The sequence below is a fragment of the Coturnix japonica genome, chromosome 24, assembly GCF_054131305.1.
Source record: "Coturnix japonica strain WE chromosome 24, WE-NBRP24, whole genome shotgun sequence".
NCBI classification, from domain to species: domain Eukaryota; kingdom Metazoa; phylum Chordata; class Aves; order Galliformes; family Phasianidae; genus Coturnix; species Coturnix japonica.
Window position 1 is genome coordinate 3,465,696 of NC_140686.1, and position 24,190 is coordinate 3,489,885.

At 44.5% G+C, this 24,190-nt stretch overlaps 2 protein-coding genes across 2 annotated transcripts; both read right to left on the reverse strand.

The window, feature by feature from the left end:
- Positions 1–797: 797 nt before the first annotated feature.
- LOC146757047 (uncharacterized) lies at positions 798–7,647 on the reverse strand. The gene is made up of 7 exons (XM_085523308.1): positions 7,431–7,647; positions 6,368–6,482; positions 5,926–6,099; positions 5,708–5,814; positions 5,139–5,276; positions 1,784–1,884; positions 798–895 (listed from the first exon to the last, which is right to left on the reverse strand). The coding sequence occupies exons 1-7, from the start codon at positions 7,631–7,633 to the stop codon at positions 798–800; spliced, it is 936 nt and encodes a 311-aa protein (XP_085379434.1). The 5' UTR covers positions 7,634–7,647.
- A 2,640-nt stretch (positions 7,648–10,287) lies between these two features.
- Positions 10,288–18,312, reverse strand: LOC146757048 (uncharacterized). Its single transcript, XM_085523309.1, has 6 exons — positions 16,929–18,312; positions 15,866–15,980; positions 15,423–15,596; positions 15,205–15,311; positions 14,636–14,773; positions 10,288–10,390 (listed from the first exon to the last, which is right to left on the reverse strand). Exons 1-6 carry the CDS (start codon positions 17,129–17,131, stop codon positions 10,288–10,290), a joined length of 840 nt encoding a protein of 279 aa, XP_085379435.1. The 5' UTR covers positions 17,132–18,312.
- Between the last annotated feature and the right edge of the window lie 5,878 nt (positions 18,313–24,190).

Sequence of the window (24,190 nt, forward strand, 5' to 3'; positions counted from 1 at the left end):
AATACATTTGTGAGTGACTGTTTTTCAAGGCTGAAGCACAGGAAGAGTAAAATTTCATCAAAACTGTGATCAAAACCTGGAGTTCTCACTGAGAATGGCAATCACTGCCATTAAAGCAGCCTCATGTGGTTGTTTCACAGAAACAAGATCACATATCCCACTAGTTTTGTGGGTTTTTTGGTCTCTTTTTTACATGCTTTAATAATAAAGACTAAAAATTAAGTTTTGTTATTTTGTATATGCAGTGTTTCTTCCTGAAGTTCACACCTTATTGCCACTCTTGCCAGTATCAGTACAGCACAGGGCCTGCAGTCACCTCCCTACCTCCCCAGACCAAATCCATGAATCATTTGCTTCTCATAGGCCTCAGATGAAAATACTATTTTATAACAACTCTAACCACGTTAAGGACAGTGAGACACTTTAAGTCAGTGCTGTGCAGTTCTACAAACTTGGCAAATACCTCTAATGAGGAGGAATGTCTAACGTGCAGCCTGAGGTCTTCGATACCACAACTAAAGCAGATCTAAACCTGAAAATACTTACACCAGCATGTTAGTGTAAACCCTTACCTTCTCTAGTGTTAACTACGGCTTGCCATAGCATCGTGGCAAGTCTCAAAACCACAAACATGGGGAAATAACGAATGGCAGGATTTTCAGAGTAGCCTATGGTCAGCACAGCTTGGGAATTCAGCTCTCCTAGGCCCTCCAGGAAAATGTCATCATGCATTTTCCTCACAGAATTACTTAACTAGTCTCAGGAGCTTGCAAAACCCACAGAGGTTTTTAACTAGCTTACTGAAGCAAAGGCTTGAAGGTTGTCCTGAGGGGCTTCATTCGTTTTGCTTTGTTGCTGAGCTGTGGTTTCCAGTCTGTCACTTCCAGCCTTGAGCCTGAAAGAGAGACAGGCCTTGCTGTGGACATTCACAAGAGCACAACTTCTGAAAGAGCAGTCTTTATGGAGGGAAACTGACAACTTCTACTTTCAAAAACTCACGTTACTTAATTGCATTCCCTTCTATTAGAATTCAAAAAATAGCTTTTTGAAAGGAACATGCACACAATTCTCCCAGCATGGAAAAAGCAACTTCTTGATTGGCAGCCCTCCTAATTACAGGTTAGTAAAACAAGGCAACCAACTTTCATATCACTGAATCTACCCTGCTGAAACGATGCTCAGTGTGCTACAGCAACCTGAGCTCATGCCCCCACTGTAACCTTAAGCTGCTCATAGGAGCAGACACGGAATGCAGCAGCCCCATTCCTTCCCAGTCACTGTCATAGCTGAGTGCACGCTGAAGCATCCTGAGCTACAGAAATGTCCCAGAGAAGGAATCAGCTCTCCACTCTGGGTTGTTACAGCAAAGACCTGAGCACCACTCTCTGGGAACTACGTGGAAACTTAGGACGGACATGGAGAAACCTCAGAGTCCAGAGCTTTGATGTGAGTATATGGCTTGTGTTGTCGTGTAATTTGGTGCCTGTTTACATTAAACATCCCCAATATGGCTGCAGTCTTTCATGTGGCACAAGCTTAGCAAAAGGGCCAATTCACAGTTGGGCATTGAAGGCAGGAGCTTGGGCTCCTCCTAGAATCAGGGATGGGGAGAATTCAGAAATACCCATTGCTCATCCACTGTTAGGTTCATGTCAGCTTCAGTGCAGAAACCTGCAGGGGGAGCAAAGTGTTTCTGTGTATCCACTAGAAGGCTGTTTCTAACACACTGCTTTGCCCCTCCAGCTTGTGAAAAGCACCCAGGCCTGCTAGCAGCATTATGTACCTTGAACAGCTGGCCTAGAGCTTAAGTATTTCAAGGTGTCATTGTTCAGAAGCATAAGGCAGAGGCAGCAGCAGAGGGAGGTGGGTCCAGAGGTGACAAGCCTAGAAGTAAGCAAGCCAAGAAGTAAGCAAGCCAACAGGGGTCCCTGCACATCCTTCAGAGAAAGTACCTCAGAGTACTGGGGAGATTCAGTCTTCCTCTTGCTCTGCTCCTGCTGCGGGCAGGGCACCTATGAAGAATGGACAAAGTGAGACACATTCAGTCTCTTGCAGTGAGTTTTCCTAAGTCTGTTAAGCCCTGTCATCAAAGCTTTGCCATGCTCTCTGTGGGGAAGTGCAGCTGCAAGCTTTGTTAAAAATTGGTGTTATCTAGCTTTACAACGTGAGTTTTCCAGTTATCATGTTCTGTGTTTTTTTTCAAGATTGTAATAGGGCCCTCTGTCAAAAGAAGCCCAACTCTATGCAGAGATGTGCATAATCAGGCAGAGCTTTCTAAAGAACAGCACCTGTTGCAGAACGGCAGGAGAAAAGCAAACGATCACACCTGTCATTGACATATGATCAGCTAATCTCGTTTATTCCTTGGCTGCGTGTACATTTATAATACGGATAATTAGCTCATACATATTGCAAAAGTGGAGCTCATCATTGGTTCCCAATTACATACCATCCCCAAGTATCTTTGCAGCTTCTTGTTATCATCCTGAAAGCTACTCCCTTGCTGAGTTCACAGAACCATGGCTAGTTTCTCACCATCCCAGGGCATCCTGTTGTTCTCACTGTCCTTGCAGGTGGTATGGCTGCTTGATTAACTGCACCGTGTTTACGACCCTTCTCAGCTAACTAGCTGTAAAAAACACTCTCTACATTTCCCCCGTTTTCTTTTAGGCTGAAAAGGCTCAGTTTACCGACCGACTAACCATATTTAACAAGCAATTCAGTTCATTTGTTCAATTAGTTCTCATGTAGTTTTATCCTGCCCCGTAGCTGCTGCTCTGTGAACTCCTTATCTTGATCCATGGCTGCTGCTCCATAAATTCTTCTTGTATTACAACAATTTCAAGATACTGCCTATAGAATAACAACACTACTTATATTAATAACATAACTATGATAACTCAATCAAGGCCTTGATTGACAATACTCTGAAAGTGAAAAAAGAGACAAGTCAAATACAACATAACAACATTACTGTTAAACCCACTAAAAAGAACAAATATGTTTGTACTGCAACCTAAGTTTCTGCAACCTGAAAATAAATCTGTGAGGGTCCCATTGTGTTAATCTGTAACTGATTTGGAAAAGTCTTCAATTTTCATATACTCTGATACATTGATTTTTTAATGACCACTAAAATTTGTGCAATAAATGCTTTTAAGATGCTCATAACCATGCTCTACTGACTGAGTTATCCGGGCTAATAATTGATTAATGATCGCGCAATTTAATGGAATAGCATGTCAAATAGAACCAATTTTAGAGGAAAAATGTACTAGAGTATCACTAGGGGCATTATTACTTACTGACCCTTGAGAAACAGCAAGCCATGTTGGTGTTGGATGTAACAGGCGGTGCCAGCAGGGCGTCCCCTGCTTCAAGGTGCACATTTCCTCTCTCACCCATCACAGATTCTCTCCTGCATTCAGGGTCTGAAGGATTTCTTCCAGTTGTACACCATATCTGCGTGGCCAGTACGTGATACAGAGCCCAAGTGCAACACCTGCTTGGAAAACAGAATAAACTATCAAATTTAGTTCTATTAGCGTGCACTTTTGTCTAAAATGATCACAGAGGCTGCCTGCAGTGAGTGGGGAAAAAGGCATCATTAGTCTCAGGCAATGTGATGGGGTTACTTCCTGCTAGCAAACATTTCCAGGCTGATTAAGAGAGGTGCTGGGAAGATATCCAGGGCCTACTGACGCGAGAACAAAGAGGGACAGCAAACTTGCATTTCAGTTGCCTTTGCCTGCCTGCCTACGAAAAGAGCCCTCAGCCTTCAGTACTGCTGCACTTGCAGGTGGGGGGGAGTGAGGGTCACGAAGCACTGGAACAGGCTGCCCAGGGAGGTGGTGGAGTCTCCTTCTCTGGAGATATTCAAGACCCGCCCGGACGCCGAGCTGTGTGATGTGGTATATGGAGCCTGCTTTGGCAGGGGGGTTGGACTCGACGATCTCTAGAGGTCCCTTCTAGCCCCTACAATTCTGTGATTCTGTGATTCCGGGAGGGACGTGAAGCCGACCACTTCATGGCCCTGCAATTGCCAGCCCGAGCCAGGCACTGTATTGAGCAGCTACTGAAAGAGGCAGCAACACTTATCAAATGTTTGTTTCGCTTTTATTTACAACAAAGAGAAGCCAAATGCATCCAAAATACATTTCAATATGAAATCAAAAAGGCGGAATACTGGTAATGATTAAAGACACAGCTTCCTTAGTTCCCCTCTGGAGTCCATGAAAGGGAAAACACAGCCAGGCCTGAAAACCGCACCACACAGTGTGTGTCCTTTGGTGCACCTGTGAGGACGCAATCCAGGCGATTCTGCTGTCCTTTGTGCCTTTCTGCTCAAGCCCTTATCGTTTCTTTTTGCTTTCCTTCTTGGCTTTCTTGCTCAGCTGAGCAGCACTTGCCTTGGGTTTCTTCACTGTCTCCCAAGTCTGATACTCAAAACCCTCCGAGTCCTGCAAGAATCAATTGGGAAACAGTCAGGGAGCTTTAACCATAGCCAAAACAATTTTCATATTCAGTAAGTGTAACATACTCTACTTTTTGCAAACCGTAACATACTCAAATATAATGGACACATCTATTTTATAGATGCACATCCAGATCTATGAAGTTATTTACTTCTGCTCGGTACCCTTTGCAGTCCAGTTTTTACAAATACAACCACTCTTATGAATGAACACCCATGGGTAAAATACTTATGTGTAGGAGGAGTTAAACTGCTTAGTAATTTAACAAAAGAAATAACAGCTAGATCTCCTCTGAAACAAAACAGGTGGTTCCTTGTCAGTGGAACTGAAGACAGTAATAACAAGGGTTCTGTTTTGAGAAGAATTTACAAACATTTCAGTTTTTCAAGTTGAACTTCTGCGTCTGTGGGCTACAGACACATTTTAATAGTGTATAGCAGGCAGACATCAGCTTAGAAACAAACACTTGAAATCTTACAGAGAATTTTGAGCAGAAGCCCTTTTCTCAACTTTCAAATTAACACCAGACACATGAACAGTATACGTGAGAAGATGTCAATGAACACATCTTCAAAATAGCACCGTTAAACTTGGTGCTGTTACCAAAAAGGTTCAAACTCAACACTGATAACTAAAAACCTAGCAATAAATTTAAAAGTTTACCTAGCATTTCCATGAATGATAGCATAGTCCTCAGCTGTCCATCCATTAACGTCTTTATGGAAAATTTCAGCACCATAGCGAAGAAGCATTTCTACCAACTTAAGCTCCCCACCGGCCGCTGCAGTCATAAGTGGGGTTCTACAGCATCCAAAATACAAGACAAACCATACAATTTAGTCAGACATTGTAATTATTTTAATTCCCATTTGCTCAATCTCAAAGAAAAATAAAATCACTTTATGAACAGAAAAAAAAGCTTCTATATTAACAACACTTGCATACAAACTTGGCATCAATTTGAAAAACTCTCTCTGGCATAACAGCAATGTTGCTGGCACAATAGCAATTTTCCTGCCACAGCGGCTACCAGAAACAATGTTTTCTTGCAGTTCTCAATGCAGAAAACATGCAATAATGCATGTCACCTGCCAAGCTGAGACCTGCTTTCGCCAGTCACTCAACGAGCTCTTTCTCTGTGTCTTTCTACTTCAATGCTCATTCCCATCCCTCCCATCAGTCCAACCTGAAGACAACTAAGGTGACCTGCAGAGTTTAGACCATCTCCTCACCTTTCACACGGATCTCGAGTGTGAACATCAGCTCCTTTTTTAAGAAGGAGCTCTACCATTTCTTTGTGATTTTCAGAGATAGCAAGAGTAAGAGGAGTACATCCGTCCTGAAAGAACAGAAATAATTCAAGTTAAAAATCAAAAGAAACAAACAAAAAATCTACAATAAAAATATCAATGCAACTTTTTGAACTTCTCTATTGAATATCGAAATGTACCTTATTCTGAGCATTGATACGGGCACTGTGCTCAATTAACATCCCTGCTAGAAATGTGTTAGGAGTTACAGCAGCCAAGTGAAGGGCAGTGTTGCCACCAGCATCTGCCAGGTTCGGATCAGCACCATGCTCTAGCAGGATCACTGCACATCTTTCTTTCTGGCATTGTACTGCCTGGAAACAACACACACACACACACACACACAAAAAAAAAAAAAAAAAGGTAAAATTTCCAGCAGTCATATTTCACTGTGTCACTACTACTACAACTTCCCATTCCTGGAATATAAAAGCATCTGCCAAGATTAGCTAGCACATGCCAAAGCCACACTGATTACAGCATGCATGCTTCTACACAGACTTACTTAAAGAATCTGGAAAGACATCATTTAATACATAATCAATAATTCCTACTTGCAGCAACATAGTATGTTCTACTTACCTTCATCAGTGGAGATCTGTTATCACTGTCAAAAAGATTTAGCTTACACTTGTTTTCTACTAGAAACGTAACGACATCCTCACGTCCATTTGCACAAGCAAGATGCAGTGGTGTCCTAAAAGTGAAACGTGTAAATTGAAACAGACAGCTAAATAAATATTTTCACTCTGTGGTACATGAACAGGGCAAATTGCATTTCTTTATCCCAATTACCTCCCAAAATAAACAAAATAAAATAAAAACAAGCTTATTCCATTACCAGCGTGCACCAAACCATGTCCCTTAGTACAACATCTACATGTTTCTTGAACACCTCCAGGGACGGTGACTTTACCACCAACCTGGGCAGCCCATTCCAGTGCACAACCACTCTCTGGAGAGGCTTATCCTAGCATCCAACGTGAACCTCCCCTGGTGCAAGCTGAGGCTGTTCCCTCTTGTCCTAACAGCTCCCATCACGGGCAGGCTGATGAGTACCCTCCATAAGACCAGCTTCCTCCAAGGCAAAGAAGATGAGGACGAAATAACAGGCAGAACGTCAAATAACTCATCATGCCTTGTCACAGACATGGAACAACTCGAGGGTGACTGTCCCCACTGAGAAATTCCCAAATAAGTATACAAGATCCTTCACCTCCGAACAGAAGCCTGACAATATTGATCTGAGCACTGTATTTATTATTTATTTAGCACAGTGTACCGCAAAGAGCTCGAATGAGTAATTTAACTGTAACAAACACAACTTTGTGCAGGAGCCCCTCCTCACCCAAAAGCAGCCGTTACCAAGCACTGGGGAATATGACAACCTAAAGGAACCACCATCAGCTTCGCAAGCAAGAAAGCCTTCATGAAGCCAGCAGCCTTATCGCTGCCTTTTCTCACCAGCCCCCAACAGAGCTCCCAGCTCGGAGGAATGCCGAGCAGCCCTACGAGGGATCCAGGCCGGGAGGGCACATCGGAGCGGCCTCTACCGGCCGTCCCAGCCACGCGCGGCCCCCGTTAACAGCAGCCCTCTGTGCCCAGGTCATGCAGCGGGGATCCCGGCCCGGCCCGCCGCCCTTACCGCTGCGCCTTGTTGCGCTCGTCGATGTCGTGCTTCTTCAGTCCTTGCTGCACCAGGGCCAGGTCTCCGGCGGCGGCCCCTCGGTGCAGCTTGGTCAGCTCCTTCCGGCGGATCTCGTACGCACCGGCGGAGCACGCCGAGGCGGCGCTGCCGGGCGGCGGATCCCGTTTTTTCTTCTTTACGAAGCTGAGCATCTTCTTCATATTGTCTCAAAACTCTGCCGGGCCGAGTCCCGAGCAGGACGCGGAAACACGGCGCACGCTCAGGAAGCCGCGGCCCAACCCACAGGCTGCAGGGCAGCCTCAGGCTCCCAGCCGGAGCCGGGAGCCCCACGTATGCGTTATACGTGCGATATTAAGCGATATGAAGCGATAGTAAGCGATATGAAGAGGATACACACCCGCGGAGAGCAGGAGTGTGCGCGTCTGTAGGCTCGGCTGCCTCAGAAAGCGGTTGGCAACGGTGTGTCCTGGGGCCGTTGCCTTTGGAATAGTCACGGGGATAACCGTCTGCAGGGTTATTTCTTGCCCTACTTGTGGGTATTATTTAATAGGGATCTCAAAGCACACGTTTTTAACCTGTTACTAAACCAGTTGTCAGCTTTCTGTCTTCAGTTTTCCCATCTTCCCCTCCCCCCCTCCACCTTTGTTCATACTGTTTATTAAATCTTTAATATGGGTGATTTTGAATAATATTTTAAATTCATTCCTGTTAAAAACAAATAGTTCCATTTAATTTTTATTTTTCTTCAGAAATTGGTATTTCCTGTCACAGTTCCTCATATTCTCAGTGTGTTCTCTTTGGTAATCTGGAGCTTTCTCTAAGAACCATTGAGCAATTGCTATTCCTGTTGCTGTCTGCATGAGGTGATTCCTCTTCTTTTACCCAGTACTAGATCCACGTAGCACAGTAAGATTTTCAAGTAAGGGCTTAAGTGTGGCTTAAGTGTTGCGTAAGCATTGGCATTTGGGTTAGTCTGCTAAAGACTCACCTTTCCTTTGACATAACAATACGGCTGGATAATTTAGCTCACAATCCTTGCAGCTCTGAGGTACAAAATGGCAGTCTGAAGCTCTCTTTTTGCAGTCTTTATTTTTCCCCTATTAAATCACTGTGTGTATTTTGCTTATTGAAGAGTAACAATGGCAGTAAAGGCTTGTGTGCTGCGTGTTGTCTGGTCATAGAATCTTTTAATCATAGAATGGAATGGCCTGGATTGAAAAGGCCCACAATGACCATCTAGTTTCAACCCCCCTGGATATAGCCACATCCAGCCTGGCCTTGAATGTCTCCAGGGATGGGGCATCCTCAACCCCCTTGGGCAACCTGTTTCAGTGAGTTACCACCCTCTGTGTGAAAAACTTCCTCCTAATATCTAACCTAAACCTCCCCTGCCTTAGTTTCAAACCATTCCCCTTGTCCTATCAGTATCCACAGGTGATTTACTACGCCTGATTTGCAGCTGATGTGTTTACAAGCTGGGAAATCTGGCTGGGCAGATAGCATGTTTCTGCATTGCTTGCTCCAGGGCTTTGAAGAGAACTGGGCAGTTGCAGGTAGAGACTATAGCAGCTCCAGCTCTGTCTAGGTTGGAGAGCTGGAGCTGAGGTGGTGCTTTTGATGTTACACTCTTGCTTCCCTATGCAGCCAATGTGTATGCTTAAATACAGTTTTGCTTGTTCCTGGTCCAGTCTGAAGCTCTCACACTGTATCTCATGCACATGGTCTGTTAATCCTCAGCTGGATTAACAGCTAGTTTCTATTGATAATGCTGAAAGAATTCCTTTTGGCTTACTCTAAATGAAAAAGATGCAGCTATGCTTCCCATTTTAACAATGAAAATTAAGAATAGGTTTCAAGATTGAAAAAAAAAATATATCATTTATTTGCTTTCTTTATGACTCCATTTTCAGTTGACATAAATACATGACTTGCAGATTTTCAAATGGAATATATGGAGTTGCAACTAAAAGTTTGATCATGTCTCTCTACCAGACCTCTACAAGTCTCATTTTACCAGAGAGAAATATCCTCCTTCTTACTTGTGTCACCGCTTCTGGCAGTAAATACATTTGTGAGTGACTGTTTTTCAAGGCTGAAGCACAGGAAGAGTAAAATTTCATCAAAACTGTGATCAAAACCTGGAGTTCTCACTGAGAATGGCAATCACTGCCATTAAAGCAGCCTCATGTGGTTGTTTCACAGAAACAAGATCACATATCCCACTAGTTTTGTGGGTTTTTTGGTCTCTTTTTTACATGCTTTAATAATAAAGACTAAAAATTAAGTTTTGTTATTTTGTATATGCAGTGTTTCTTCCTGAAGTTCACACCTTATTGCCACTCTTGCCAGTATCAGTACAGCACAGGGCCTGCAGTCACCTCCCTACCTCCCCAGACCAAATCCATGAATCATTTGCTTCTCATAGGCCTCAGATGAAAATACTATTTTATAACAACTCTAACCACGTTAAGGACAGTGAGACACTTTAAGTCAGTGCTGTGCAGTTCTACAAACTTGGCAAATACCTCTAATGAGGAGGAATGTCTAACGTGCAGCCTGAGGTCTTCGATACCACAACTAAAGCAGATCTAAACCTGAAAATACTTACACCAGCATGTTAGTGTAAACCCTTACCTTCTCTAGTGTTAACTACGGCTTGCCATAGCATCGTGGCAAGTCTCAAAACCACAAACATGGGGAAATAACGAATGGCAGGATTTTCAGAGTAGCCTATGGTCAGCACAGCTTGGGAATTCAGCTCTCCTAGGCCCTCCAGGAAAATGTCATCATGCATTTTCCTCACAGAATTACTTAACTAGTCTCAGGAGCTTGCAAAACCCACAGAGGTTTTTAACTAGCTTACTGAAGCAAAGGCTTGAAGGTTGTCCTGAGGGGCTTCATTCGTTTTGCTTTGTTGCTGAGCTGTGGTTTCCAGTCTGTCACTTCCAGCCTTGAGCCTGAAAGAGAGACAGGCCTTGCTGTGGACATTCACAAGAGCACAACTTCTGAAAGAGCAGTCTTTATGGAGGGAAACTGACAACTTCTACTTTCAAAAACTCACGTTACTTAATTGCATTCCCTTCTATTAGAATTCAAAAAATAGCTTTTTGAAAGGAACATGCACACAATTCTCCCAGCATGGAAAAAGCAACTTCTTGATTGGCAGCCCTCCTAATTACAGGTTAGTAAAACAAGGCAACCAACTTTCATATCACTGAATCTACCCTGCTGAAACGATGCTCAGTGTGCTACAGCAACCTGAGCTCATGCCCCCACTGTAACCTTAAGCTGCTCATAGGAGCAGACACGGAATGCAGCAGCCCCATTCCTTCCCAGTCACTGTCATAGCTGAGTGCACGCTGAAGCATCCTGAGCTACAGAAATGTCCCAGAGAAGGAATCAGCTCTCCACTCTGGGTTGTTACAGCAAAGACCTGAGCACCACTCTCTGGGAACTACGTGGAAACTTAGGACGGACATGGAGAAACCTCAGAGTCCAGAGCTTTGATGTGAGTATATGGCTTGTGTTGTCGTGTAATTTGGTGCCTGTTTACATTAAACATCCCCAATATGGCTGCAGTCTTTCATGTGGCACAAGCTTAGCAAAAGGGCCAATTCACAGTTGGGCATTGAAGGCAGGAGCTTGGGCTCCTCCTAGAATCAGGGATGGGGAGAATTCAGAAATACCCATTGCTCATCCATTGTTAGGTTCATGTCAGCTTCAGTGCAGAAACCTGCAGGGGGAGCAAAGTGTTTCTGTGTATCCACTAGAAGGCTGTTTCTAACACACTGCTTTGCCCCTCCAGCTTGTGAAAAGCACCCAGGCCTGCTAGCAGCATTATGTACCTTGAACAGCTGGCCTAGAGCTTAAGTATTTCAAGGTCTCATTGTTCAGAAGCATAAGGCAGAGGCAGCAGCAGAGGGAGGTGGGTCCAGAGGTGACAAGCCTAGAAGTAAGCAAGCCAAGAAGTAAGCAAGCCAACAGGGGTCCCTGCACATCCTTCAGAGAAAGTACCTCAGAGTACTGGGGAGATTCAGTCTTCCTCTTGCTCTGCTCCTGCTGCGGGCAGGGCACCTATGAAGAATGGACAAAGTGAGACACATTCAGTCTCTTGCAGTGAGTTTTCCTAAGTCTGTTAAGCCCTGTCATCAAAGCTTTGCCATGCTCTCTGTGGGGAAGTGCAGCTGCAAGCTTTGTTAAAAATTGGTGTTATCTAGCTTTACAACGTGAGTTTTCCAGTTATCATGTTCTGTGTTTTTTTTCAAGATTGTAATAGGGCCCTCTGTCAAAAGAAGCCCAACTCTATGCAGAGAGATGTGCATAATCAGGCAGAGCTTTCTAAAGAACAGCACCTGTTGCAGAACGGCAGGAGAAAAGCAAACGATCACACCTGTCATTGACATATGATCAGCTAATCTCGTTTATTCCTTGGCTGCGTGTACATTTATAATACGGATAATTAGCTCATACATATTGCAAAAGTGGAGCTCATCATTGGTTCCCAATTACATACCATCCCCAAGTATCTTTGCAGCTTCTTGTTATCATCCTGAAAGCGACTCCCTTGCTGAGTTCACAGAACCATGGCTAGTTTCTCACCATCCCAGGGCATCCTGTTGTTCTCACTGTCCTTGCAGGTGGTATGGCTGCTTGATTAACTGCACCGTGTTTACGACCCTTCTCAGCTAACTAGCTGTAAAAAACACTCTCTACATTTCCCCCGTTTTCTTTTAGGCTGAAAAGGCTCAGTTTACCGACCGACTAACCATATTTAACAAGCAATTCAGTTCATTTGTTCAATTAGTTCTCATGTAGTTTTATCCTGCCCCGTAGCTGCTGCTCTGTGAACTCCTTATCTTGATCCATGGCTGCTGCTCCATAAATTCTTCTTGTATTACAACAATTTCAAGATACTGCCTATAGAATAACAACACTACTTATATTAATAACATAACTATGATAACTCAATCAAGGCCTTGATTGACAATACTCTGAAAGTGAAAAAAGAGACAAGTCAAATACAACATAACAACATTACTGTTAAACCCACTAAAAAGAACAAATATGTTTGTACTGCAACCTAAGTTTCTGCAACCTGAAAATAAATCTGTGAGGGTCCCATTGTGTTAATCTGTAACTGATTTGGAAAAGTCTTCAATTTTCATATACTCTGATACATTGATTTTTTAATGACCACTAAAATTTGTGCAATAAATGCTTTTAAGATGCTCATAACCATGCTCTACTGACTGAGTTATCCGGGCTAATAATTGATTAATGATCGCGCAATTTAATGGAATAGCATGTCAAATAGAACCAATTTTAGAGGAAAAATGTACTAGAGTATCACTAGGGGCATTATTACTTACTGACCCTTGAGAAACAGCAAGCCATGTTGGTGTTGGATGTAACAGGCGGTGCCAGCAGGGCGTCCCCTGCTTCAAGGTGCACATTTCCTCTCTCACCCATCACAGATTCTCTCCTGCATTCAGGGTCTGAAGGATTTCTTCCAGTTGTACACCATATCTGCGTGGCCAGTACGTGATACAGAGCCCAAGTGCAACACCTGCTTGGAAAACAGAATAAACTATCAAATTTAGTTCTATTAGCGTGCACTTTTGTCTAAAATGATCACAGAGGCTGCCTGCAGTGAGTGGGGAAAAAGGCATCATTAGTCTCAGGCAATGTGATGGGGTTACTTCCTGCTAGCAAACATTTCCAGGCTGATTAAGAGAGGTGCTGGGAAGATATCCAGGGCCTACTGACGCGAGAACAAAGAGGGACAGCAAACTTGCATTTCAGTTGCCTTTGCCCGCCTGCCTACGAAAAGAGCCCTCAGCCTTCAGTACTGCTGCACTTGCAGGTGGGGGGGAGTGAGGGTCACGAAGCACTGGAACAGGCTGCCCAGGGAGGTGGTGGAGTCTCCTTCTCTGGAGATATTCAAGACCCGCCCGGACGCCGAGCTGTGTGATGTGGTATATGGAGCCTGCTTTGGCAGGGGGGTTGGACTCGACGATCTCTAGAGGTCCCTTCTAGCCCCTACAATTCTGTGATTCTGTGATTCCGGGAGGGACGTGAAGCCGACCACTTCATGGCCCTGCAATTGCCAGCCCGAGCCAGGCACTGTATTGAGCAGCTACTGAAAGAGGCAGCAACACTTATCAAATGTTTGTTTCGCTTTTATTTACAACAAAGAGAAGCCAAATGCATCCAAAATACATTTCAATATGAAATCAAAAAGGCGGAATACTGGTAATGATTAAAGACACAGCTTCCTTAGTTCCCCTCTGGAGTCCATGAAAGGGAAAGCACAGCCAGGCCTGAAAACCGCACCACACAGTGTGTGTCCTTTGGTGCACCTGTGAGGACGCAATCCAGGCGATTCTGCTGTCCTTTGTGCCTTTCTGCTCAAGCCCTTATCGTTTCTTTTTGCTTTCCTTCTTGGCTTTCTTGCTCAGCTGAGCAGCACTTGCCTTGGGTTTCTTCACTGTCTCCCAAGTCTGATACTCAAAACCCTCCGAGTCCTGCAAGAATCAATTGGGAAACAGTCAGGGAGCTTTAACCATAGCCAAAACAATTTTCATATTCAGTAAGTGTAACATACTCTACTTTTTGCAAACCGTAACATACTCAAATATAATGGACACATCTATTTTATAGATGCACATCCAGATCTATGAAGTTATTTACTTCTGCTCGGTACCCTTTGCAGTCCAGTTTTTACAAATACAACCACTCTTATGAATGAACACCCATGGGTAAAATACTTATGTGTAGGAGGAGTTAAACTGCTTAGTAATTTAACAAAAGAAATAACAGCTAGATCTCCTCTGAAACAAAACAGGTGGTTCCTGCTCAGTGGAACTGAAGACAGTAATAACAAGGGTTCTGTTTTGAGAAGAATTTACAAACATTTCAGTTTTTCAAGTTGAACTTCTGCGTCTGTGGGCTACAGACACATTTTAATAGTGTATAGCAGGCAGACATCAGCTTAGAAACAAACACTTGAAATCTTACAGAGAATTTTGAGCAGAAGCCCTTTTCTCAACTTTCAAATTAACACCAGACACATGAACAGTATACGTGAGAAGATGTCAATGAACACATCTTCAAAATAGCACCGTTAAACTTGGTGCTGTTACCAAAAAGGTTCAAACTCAACACTGATAACTAAAAACCTAGCAATAAATTTAAAAGTTTACCTAGCATTTCCATGAATGATAGCATAGTCCTCAGCTGTCCATCCATTAACGTCTTTATGGAAAATTTCAGCACCATAGCGAAGAAGCATTTCTACCAACTTAAGCTCCCCACCGGCCGCTGCAGTCATAAGTGGGGTTCTACAGCATCCAAAATACAAGACAAACCATACAATTTAGTCAGACATTGTAATTATTTTAATTCCCATTTGCTCAATCTCAAAGAAAAATAAAATCACTTTATGAACAGAAAAAAAAGCTTCTATATTAACAACACTTGCATACAAACTTGGCATCAATTTGAAAAACTCTCTCTGGCATAACAGCAATGTTGCTGGCACAATAGCAATTTTCCTGCCACAGCGGCTACCAGAAACAATGTTTTCTTGCAGTTCTCAATGCAGAAAACATGCAATAATGCATGTCACCTGCCAAGCTGAGACCTGCTTTCGCCAGTCACTCAACGAGCTCTTTCTCTGTGTCTTTCTACTTCAATGCTCATTCCCATCCCTCCCATCAGTCCAACCTGAAGACAACTAAGGTGACCTGCAGAGTTTAGACCATCTCCTCACCTTTCACACGGATCTCGAGTGTGAACATCAGCTCCTTTTTTAAGAAGGAGCTCTACCATTTCTTTGTGATTTTCAGAGATAGCAAGAGTAAGAGGAGTACATCCGTCCTGAAAGAACAGAAATAATTCAAGTTAAAAATCAAAAGAAACAAACAAAAAATCTACAATAAAAATATCAATGCAACTTTTTGAACTTCTCTATTGAATATCGAAATGTACCTTATTCTGAGCATTGATACGGGCACTGTGCTCAATTAACATCCCTGCTAGAAATGTGTTAGGAGTTACAGCAGCCAAGTGAAGGGCAGTGTTGCCACCAGCATCTGCCAGGTTCGGATCAGCACCATGCTCTAGCAGGATCACTGCACATCTTTCTTTCTGGCATTGTACTGCCTGGAAACAACACACACACACACACACACACAAAAAAAAAAAAAAAAAAGGTAAAATTTCCAGCAGTCATATTTCACTGTGTCACTACTACTACAACTTCCCATTCCTGGAATATAAAAGCATCTGCCAAGATTAGCTAGCACATGCCAAAGCCACACTGATTACAGCATGCATGCTTCTACACAGACTTACTTAAAGAATCTGGAAAGACATCATTTAATACATAATCAATAATTCCTACTTGCAGCAACATAGTATGTTCTACTTACCTTCATCAGTGGAGATCTGTTATCACTGTCAAAAAGATTTAGCTTACACTTGTTTTCTACTAGAAACGTAACGACATCCTCACGTCCATTTGCACAAGCAAGATGCAGTGGTGTCCTAAAAGTGAAACGTGTAAATTGAAACAGACAGCTAAATAAATATTTTCACTCTGTGGTACATGAACAGGGCAAATTGCATTTCTTTATCCCAATTACCTCCCAAAATAAACAAAATAAAATAAAAACAAGCTTATTCCATTACCAGCGTGCACCAAACCATGTCCCTTAGTACAACATCTACATGTTTCTTGAACACCTCCAGGGACGGTGACTTTACCACCAACCTGGGCAGCCCATTCCAGTGCACAACCACTCTCTGGAGAGGCTTATCCTAGCATCCAACGTGAACCTCCCCTGGTGCAAGCTGAGGCTGTTCCCTCTTGTCCTAACAGCTCCCATCACGGGCAGGCTGATGAGTACCCTCCATAAGACCAGCTTCCTCCAAGGCAAAGAAGATGAGGACGAAATAACAGGCAGAACGTCAAATAACTCATCATGCCTTGTCACAGACATGGAACAACTCGAGGGTGACTGTCCCCACTGAGAAATTCCCAAATAAGTATACAAGATCCTTCACCTCCGAACAGAAGCCTGACAATATTGATCTGAGCACTGTATTTATTATTTATTTAGCACAGTGTACCGCAAAGAGCTCGAATGAGTAATTTAACTGTAACAAACACAACTTTGTGCAGGAGCCCCTCCTCACCCAAAAGCAGCCGTTACCAAGCACTGGGGAATATGACAACCTAAAGGAACCACCATCAGCTTCGCAAGCAAGAAAGCCTTCATGAAGCCAGCAGCCTTATCGCTGCCTTTTCTCACCAGCCCCCAACAGAGCTCCCAGCTCGGAGGAATGCCGAGCAGCCCTACGAGGGATCCAGGCCGGGAGGGCACATCGGAGCGGCCTCTACCGGCCGTCCCAGCCACGCGCGGCCCCCGTTAACAGCAGCCCTCTGTGCCCAGGTCATGCAGCGGGGATCCCGGCCCGGCCCGCCGCCCTTACCGCTGCGCCTTGTCGCGCTCGTCGATGTCGTGCTTCTTCAGTCCTTGCTGCACCAGGGCCAGGTCTCCGGCGGCGGCCCCTCGGTGCAGCTTGGTCAGCTCCTTCCGGCGGATCTCGTACGCACCGGCGGAGCACGCCGAGGCGGCGCTGCCGGGCGGCGGATCCCGTTTTTTCTTCTTTACGAAGCTGAGCATCTTCTTCATATTGTCTCAAAACTCTGCCGGGCCGAGCCCCGAGCAGGACGCGGAAACACGGCGCACGCTCAGGAAGCCGCGGCCCAACCCACAGGCTGCAGGGCAGCCTCAGGCTCCCAGCCGGAGCCGGGAGCCCCACGTATGCGTTATACGTGCGATATTAAGCGATATGAAGCGATAGTAAGCGATATGAAGAGGATACACACCCGCGGAGAGCAGGAGTGTGCGCGTCTGTAGGCTCGGCTGCCTCAGAAAGCGGTTGGCAACGGTGTGTCCTGGGGCCGTTGCCTTTGGAATAGTCACGGGGATAACCGTCTGCAGGGTTATTTCTTGCCCTACTTGTGGGTATTATTTAATAGGGATCTCAAAGCACACGTTTTTAACCTGTTACTAAACCAGTTGTCAGCTTTCTGTCTTCAGTTTTCCCATCTTCCCCTCCCCCCCTCCACCTTTGTTCATACTGTTTATTAAATCTTTAATATGGGTGATTTTGAATAATATTTTAAATTCATTCCTGTTAAAAACAAATAGTTCCATTTAATTTTTATTTTTCTTCAGAAATTGGTATTTCCTGTCACAGTTCCTCATATTCTCAGTGTGTTCTCTTTGGTAATCTGGAGCTTTCTCTAAGAACCATTGAGCAATTGCTATTCCTGTTGCTGTCTGCGTGAGGTGATTCCTCTTCTTTTACCCAGTACTAGATCCACGTAGCACAGTAAGATTTTCAAGTAAGGGCTTAAGTGTGGCTTAAGTGTTGCGTAAGCATTGGCATTTGGGTTAGTCTGCTAAAGACTCACCTTTCCTTTGACATAACAATACGGCTGGATAATTTAGCTCACAATCCTTGCAGCTCTGAGGTACAAAATGGCAGTCTGAAGCTCTCTTTTTGCAGTCTTTATTTTTCCCCTATTAAATCACTGTGTGTATTTTGCTTATTGAAGAGTAACAATGGTAGTAAAGGCTTGTGTGCTGCGTGTTGTCTGGTCATAGAATCTTTTAATCATAGAATGGAATGGCCTGGATTGAAAAGGCCCACAATGACCATCTAGTTTCAACCCCCCTGGATATAGCCACATCCAGCCTGGCCTTGAATGTCTCCAGGGATGGGGCATCCTCAACCCCCTTGGGCAACCTGTTTCAGTGAGTTACCACCCTCTGTGTGAAAAACTTCCTCCTAATATCTAACCTAAACCTCCCCTGCCTTAGTTTCAAACCATTCCCCTTGTCCTATCAGTATCCACAGGTGATTTACTACGCCTGATTTGCAGCTGATGTGTTTACAAGCTGGGAAATCTGGCTGGGCAGATAGCATGTTTCTGCATTGCTTGCTCCAGGGCTTTGAAGAGAACTGGGCAGTTGCAGGTAGAGACTATAGCAGCTCCAGCTCTGTCTAGGTTGGAGAGCTGGAGCTGAGGTGGTGCTTTTGATGTTACACTCTTGCTTCCCTATGCAGCCAATGTGTATGCTTAAATACAGTTTTGCTTGTTCCTGGTCCAGTCTGAAGCTCTCACACTGTATCTCATGCACATGGTCTGTTAATCCTCAGCTGGATTAACAGCTAGTTTCTATTGATAATGCTGAAAGAATTCCTTTTGGCTTACTCTAAATGAAAAAGATGCAGCTATGCTTCCCATTTTAACAATGAAAATTAAGAATAGGTTTCAAGATTGAAAAAAAAAATATATCATTTATTTGCTTTCTTTATGACTCCATTTTCAGTTGACATAAATACATGACTTGCAGATTTTCAAATGGAATATATGGAGTTGCAACTAAAAGTTTGATCATGTCTCTCTACCAGACCTCTACAAGTCTCATTTTACCAGAGAGAAATATCCTCCTTCTTACTTGTGTCACCGCTTCTGGCAGTAAATACATTTGTGAGTGACTGTTTTTCAAGGCTGAAGCACAGGAAGAGTAAAATTTCATCAAAACTGTGATCAAAACCTGGAGTTCTCACTGAGAATGGCAATCACTGCCATTAAAGCAGCCTCATGTGGTTGTTTCACAGAAACAAGATCACATATCCCACTAGTTTTGTGGGTTTTTTGGTCTCTTTTTTACATGCTTTAATAATAAAGACTAAAAATTAAGTTTTGTTATTTTGTATATGCAGTGTTTCTTCCTGAAGTTCACACCTTATTGCCACTCTTGCCAGTATCAGTACAGCACAGGGCCTGCAGTCACCTCCCTACCTCCCCAGACCAAATCCATGAATCATTTGCTTCTCATAGGCCTCAGATGAAAATACTATTTTATAACAACTCTAACCACGTTAAGGACAGTGAGACACTTTAATGCAGTGCTGTGCAGTTCTACAAACTTGGCAAATACCTCTAATGCAGGAGGAATGTCTAACGTGCAGCCTGAGGTCTTCGATACCACAACTAAAGCAGATCTAAACCTGAAAATACTTACACCAATGTCATGGTTTTGTAATTTTGCTATCAGTATCAGTGTTCCACATCATAACATCATGTAAAGTATGGATACTTCTATTGAATGTGCAGTCCACAGAAGAAGACTACATATCCCAGAGAACAACAGGGTTAATGATAAGTCACGGGACCAGGACGCTGTATAATCTCGTTCCCAGGCTGGAGTGCCCTCCTTCTTCTCTCGAACTGAAGCCGTGTCGCCTAGAGTTCACAGTAGGCCTCTCGGTTTTCGGGGACTCTCTCTCTCTGTTTCGTTCAATTTGTTAGCCTCAATTATATTATATTGTGTTATCTTGTATTTCGGTATCATATTTAGTAAAATAAGTTTTTCCTCCTTAGATTGTCGCTGTTTTATCCCACTCCCTTTTTCCCCCTCCTTTCCGGGCCCCGGGAGGGGGGCCCACGGGGTGGCTTCCCCTGTCACGGGCATAGGTAAATCTAAGTAACCCGTGACAGATTTTTGGTGGAGAATGCGGGCATAGAGCTTTTTAGCTTTTAGAACAACTCTCTCTTTACTCTTAAAGAGCTTCGTTAGGGGAGTGTTATCTTTTCGTAGCTGCTCACTGAGAACGTGACCTTGAAATACCAGACAAATTGTCAACATTAAGGGCTGCTGTACATTCTCAGCACTGCTATCTAACTTTTGTGTAGAAAACAAAGGGATTTCTTTCTCCCTTAGAGCAAAGCTAGCTAGCTCTGACTTTTACAGAGCCTGCCAGCTATGAATCCACTCTTCATCCCAGTTGCTCTGTTTAAGGGATTGAAAGCAATTATGATCTTCTTAAAGTATTGGTCAACTATTAACACCATAATTTGGTGTTGTGGAATTGTGCAGGTATATAGCCTAATAAGGTGGATACTGATGGAGACACCTGCCTGGTACTTTTATGAGATGTGGTATGGTCAGAATTTTGGCACCTACATCCCAGATGGAATTGTGAATCTTACAAACACTTGCATCCCAGATGGAATTGCGAATCTTACAAGTACTTGCATCCCAGATGGAACAGGCAATTTTACAAACACCACCATGTTTAATTCATTGTACAGGCTAAAAAAACCCTTTTTATTTAGGTTGTACTCTCAGATTTCCACACGCCTTTCAATAACTGAGATAGGGTTCATACTTGCATCCATGTTATCACTATTAATGAATGCATATATGTTCCTATGCATTCGTTCTATGCGGAAGTCTCCTCCAGAACCAGAGAATGATGACTGGCAGGGAATATGGAAAGGTTTAGGAAAAGTCTTAGAAGCATGGGGACCCGCAGTGTCATGGGATTTCACTCTTGAACACCTAAGGGACCCTAAGAAATTAAGTGAGTATTTGGGTCAGAGATCTAAGGAGGTAAACCTTATGTGGGGTTTGGCTTATGCATACCGTGCTTTGTATCATACTATTCTGGAGAGAGAGAGTTTCCGATCTGAGATTCAAGCCCAAGTTAATTCTGATCAGTCACAGGAGGCATCAGTAGCAATATCAGTTGCCCCTGTGGAAGGCAAGAAATGGAAACGGGTGTCCACGCGTCTAGAACGAAAAGAAGGAGAAGCACAGGGGGGGGCTGCAGAAGACCCGGGTGCCGGGCATGGAGCAGTACCGAAAAAAGCAAAGGCAAAAACCAAGAGGCATGAAGAAGAGACTGATGATGAGGAGGAAATCACCTATTGTCGACCTCTGAAGCTGACTGAAATCCAAGGCTCAAGAAAGGAGTTCACACGGCGTCAAGATGAAGGTATCCTTGCTTGGTTGCTTCGCTGCTGGGACAACGGGGCCAACAGCTTGTCTCTAGATGGTAATGAAGCTCGCCAACTAGGAAGCATTGCCCAAGATGCAGGTATCGACAGAGGGATTAGCAGATGTTCGGATGGAGCTGCCACTCTCTGGTTGCGGCTGTTAGAAGCCGTGAGAGAAAGGTACCCCTATAAGGATGCTTTGAAGCCTAAATTTGATAGTTGGAATACCGTCCAAAAAGGTATTCAGCGCCTGAGGGAATTGGCCATGGCGAAAATGTTGTACAGCCCTGATCCAAGCGAACTTGACCCTGAGAGAGTGAGGGCCGATCCTGACATGTGGCAGAAAATCACAAGTACAGCACCAGAGAGAATGGCACAGTCATTGGTAACAGGTTCTAAAGGGTTCGTGGACAGATGGCCCCGAGTTGTTGAGCTGATTATAATGCTTCAAACCACCGATCAGCAGTTCCCTCAACTGCATGCCGCAGTTTCTGCCATCTCACGGCTAGAAAACCGAGTAGATGAAATGTGCAAGAAATTGTTTCCATCAACTAATCGTAATGATGATCCCGTAATAGTATCAGAAACAACTGATGAAGGTCAATCCTCGTACGGGCCACCAGGTCTAATGAAGGATCTGATCAAAGTATTCCAGTCCTACTCCTCACCTGCATCATCAAAAGTCTCAGCTGTTAAACGCACACGCTTCCCAGCTCGAGCAAAGAACAACAGTACGATTGCACCGCGTGTTTCCATGTGGCGCTACCTACGTGACCGTGGAGAAGACATGAGGAAGTGGCATGATCAGCCCACTTCTGCACTACGAGCACGGGTGAAAGAACTACTAGACATACCAACCACCAGTGGAGTTGCTCCAGTCATCACAGGTAACCAATAGAGGGGCCCTGCCCTCAGTCAGGGGAGGGAAAGGGATAATAGAGTTTATTGGACTGTGTGGATTCGATGGCCTGGCACATCAGAACCACAGGAATATAAGGCGCTGGTGGATACCGGTGCACAGTGCACCCTAATGCCCTCCAGTCATGAAGGGACAGAATCAATCCATATTTCTGGAGTGACTGGGGGCTCTCAAGAATTGACTGTGCTGGAGGCTGAAATAAGCCTCACTGGCAAAGACTGGCAAAAACATCCTATTGTGACTGGCCCAGGGGCTCCATGTATACTGGGTATTGATTACCTCAGAAGGGGGCATTTCAAGGATCCTAAGGGGTATCGATGGGCCTTTGGGATAGCTGCTGTAGATATGGACAACATTAAGCAGCTGTCTGTTTTGCCTGGCCTGTCAGAGGACCCGTCTGTTGTGGGGCTGCTACGAGTAAAAGAGCAGCAGGTACCGATTGCTACAAAGACAGTGCACAGACGGCAGTATCGCACCAACAGGGATTCCTTGCTCCCCATTCATGATTTGATTCGCCAGTTGGAGAATCAGGGAGTGATCAGTAAAACTCACTCACCTTTTAACAGTCCCATATGGCCAGTGCGTAAAGCCAGTGGAGAATGGAGGCTGACAGTAGACTACTGTGGCCTGAATGAGGTCACACCCCCATTGAGCGCTGCTGTGCCGGACATGTTGGAACTCCAGTACGAGCTGGAGTCAAAAGCAGCCAAATGGTATGCCACCATTGACATTGCCAATGCCTTCTTCTCTATTCCTTTGGCTGCAGAATGTAAGCCACAGTTTGCCTTCACCTGGAGGGGCATTCAGTATACTTGGAACCGTTTGCCCCAGGGGTGGAAACACAGCCCAACCATTTGCCATGGGTTGGTCCAAACTGTACTGGAACAAGGTGGTGCTCCTGAACACCTGCAGTACATTGATGACATTGTTGTGTGGGGTGATACAGCAGAAGAGGTTTTCACAAAAGGAGAGCAGATCATCCAAATTCTTCTACAAGCCGGCTTTGCTATTAAGCGAAGCAAAGTAAAAGGACCTGCCCAGGAAATTCAGTTCTTAGGTATAAAGTGGCAGGATGGACGTCGTCACATCCCAACAGATGTGATCGACAAAATCACTGCCATGTCTCCACCAACTAGCAAGAAAGAGACACAATCTTTCCTGGGTGCAGTAGGCTTTTGGAGGATGCACATTCCAAACTACAGCCTCATTGTAAGCCCCCTTTATCAGGTGACGCGGAAGAAGAACGATTTTGCATGGGGCCCTGAGCAGCAGCAGGCTTTTGAACAGATTAAACAAGAGATAGCCCGAGCTGTAGCTCTGGGGCCAGTACGGACTGGACAGGATGTAAAGAACATCCTCTATACTGCTGCTGGAGAGAAAGGCCCCACTTGGAGTTTGTGGCAAAGAGCCTCAGGAGAGACCCGAGGCCGACCCCTGGGATTCTGGAGTCGATCATATAAGGGGTCTGAAGAGTGCTACACTCCAACTGAGAAGGAGATCTTAGCCGCGTATGAGGGGGTTCGGGCTGCTTCCGAAGTAGTCGGGACTGAAACACAGCTCCTTTTGGCACCTCGACTGCCAGTGCTGAACTGGATGTTCAAAGGACAGGTTCCCTCCACCCATCATGCTACCGATGTCACCTGGAGCAAGTGGATTACGCTGATTACACAGCGAGCGCGAATGGGAAACCTCAATCGTCCAGGAATCCTAGAGGTAATCATGGACTGGCCTGAAGATAAAAGGTTTGGAACATCACCAGCAGAAGAGGTAGCACGTGCTAAAGAGGCCCCACCATACAACGAATTACCAGAAAATGAAAAGAAATATGCCCTATTCACAGACGGATCATGTCGCATTGTAGGGAAGCATCGCAAATGGAAAGCTGCTGTGTGGAGCCCCACACGACAGGTTGCAGAGGCCACCGAAGGTAAGGGAGAATCAAGTCAGTTTGCAGAGGTAAAAGCTGTCCAGCTG

Excerpts from the sequence above, each read along its gene's own strand:
- LOC146757048 (XM_085523309.1), bottom strand. The coding sequence starts at position 17,131 with ATGAAGAAGATGCTCAGCTTCGTAAAGAAGAAAAAACGGGATCCGCCG. Across the intron at positions 15,981-16,928 it reads GAGCGCGACAAGGCGCAGCG|GACACCACTGCATCTTGCTT; the intron begins GTAAGGGCGGCG and ends TTTCACTTTTAG. Across the intron at positions 15,312-15,422 it reads GTATCAATGCTCAGAATAAG|GACGGATGTACTCCTCTTAC; the intron begins GTACATTTCGAT and ends CTGTTCTTTCAG.
- LOC146757047 (XM_085523308.1), bottom strand. The coding sequence starts at position 7,633 with ATGAAGAAGATGCTCAGCTTCGTAAAGAAGAAAAAACGGGATCCGCCG. Across the intron at positions 5,815-5,925 it reads GTATCAATGCTCAGAATAAG|GACGGATGTACTCCTCTTAC; the intron begins GTACATTTCGAT and ends CTGTTCTTTCAG. Across the intron at positions 896-1,783 it reads CTCTAGGCCAGCTGTTCAAG|GCTCAAGGCTGGAAGTGACA; the intron begins GTACATAATGCT and ends TCTCTCTTTCAG.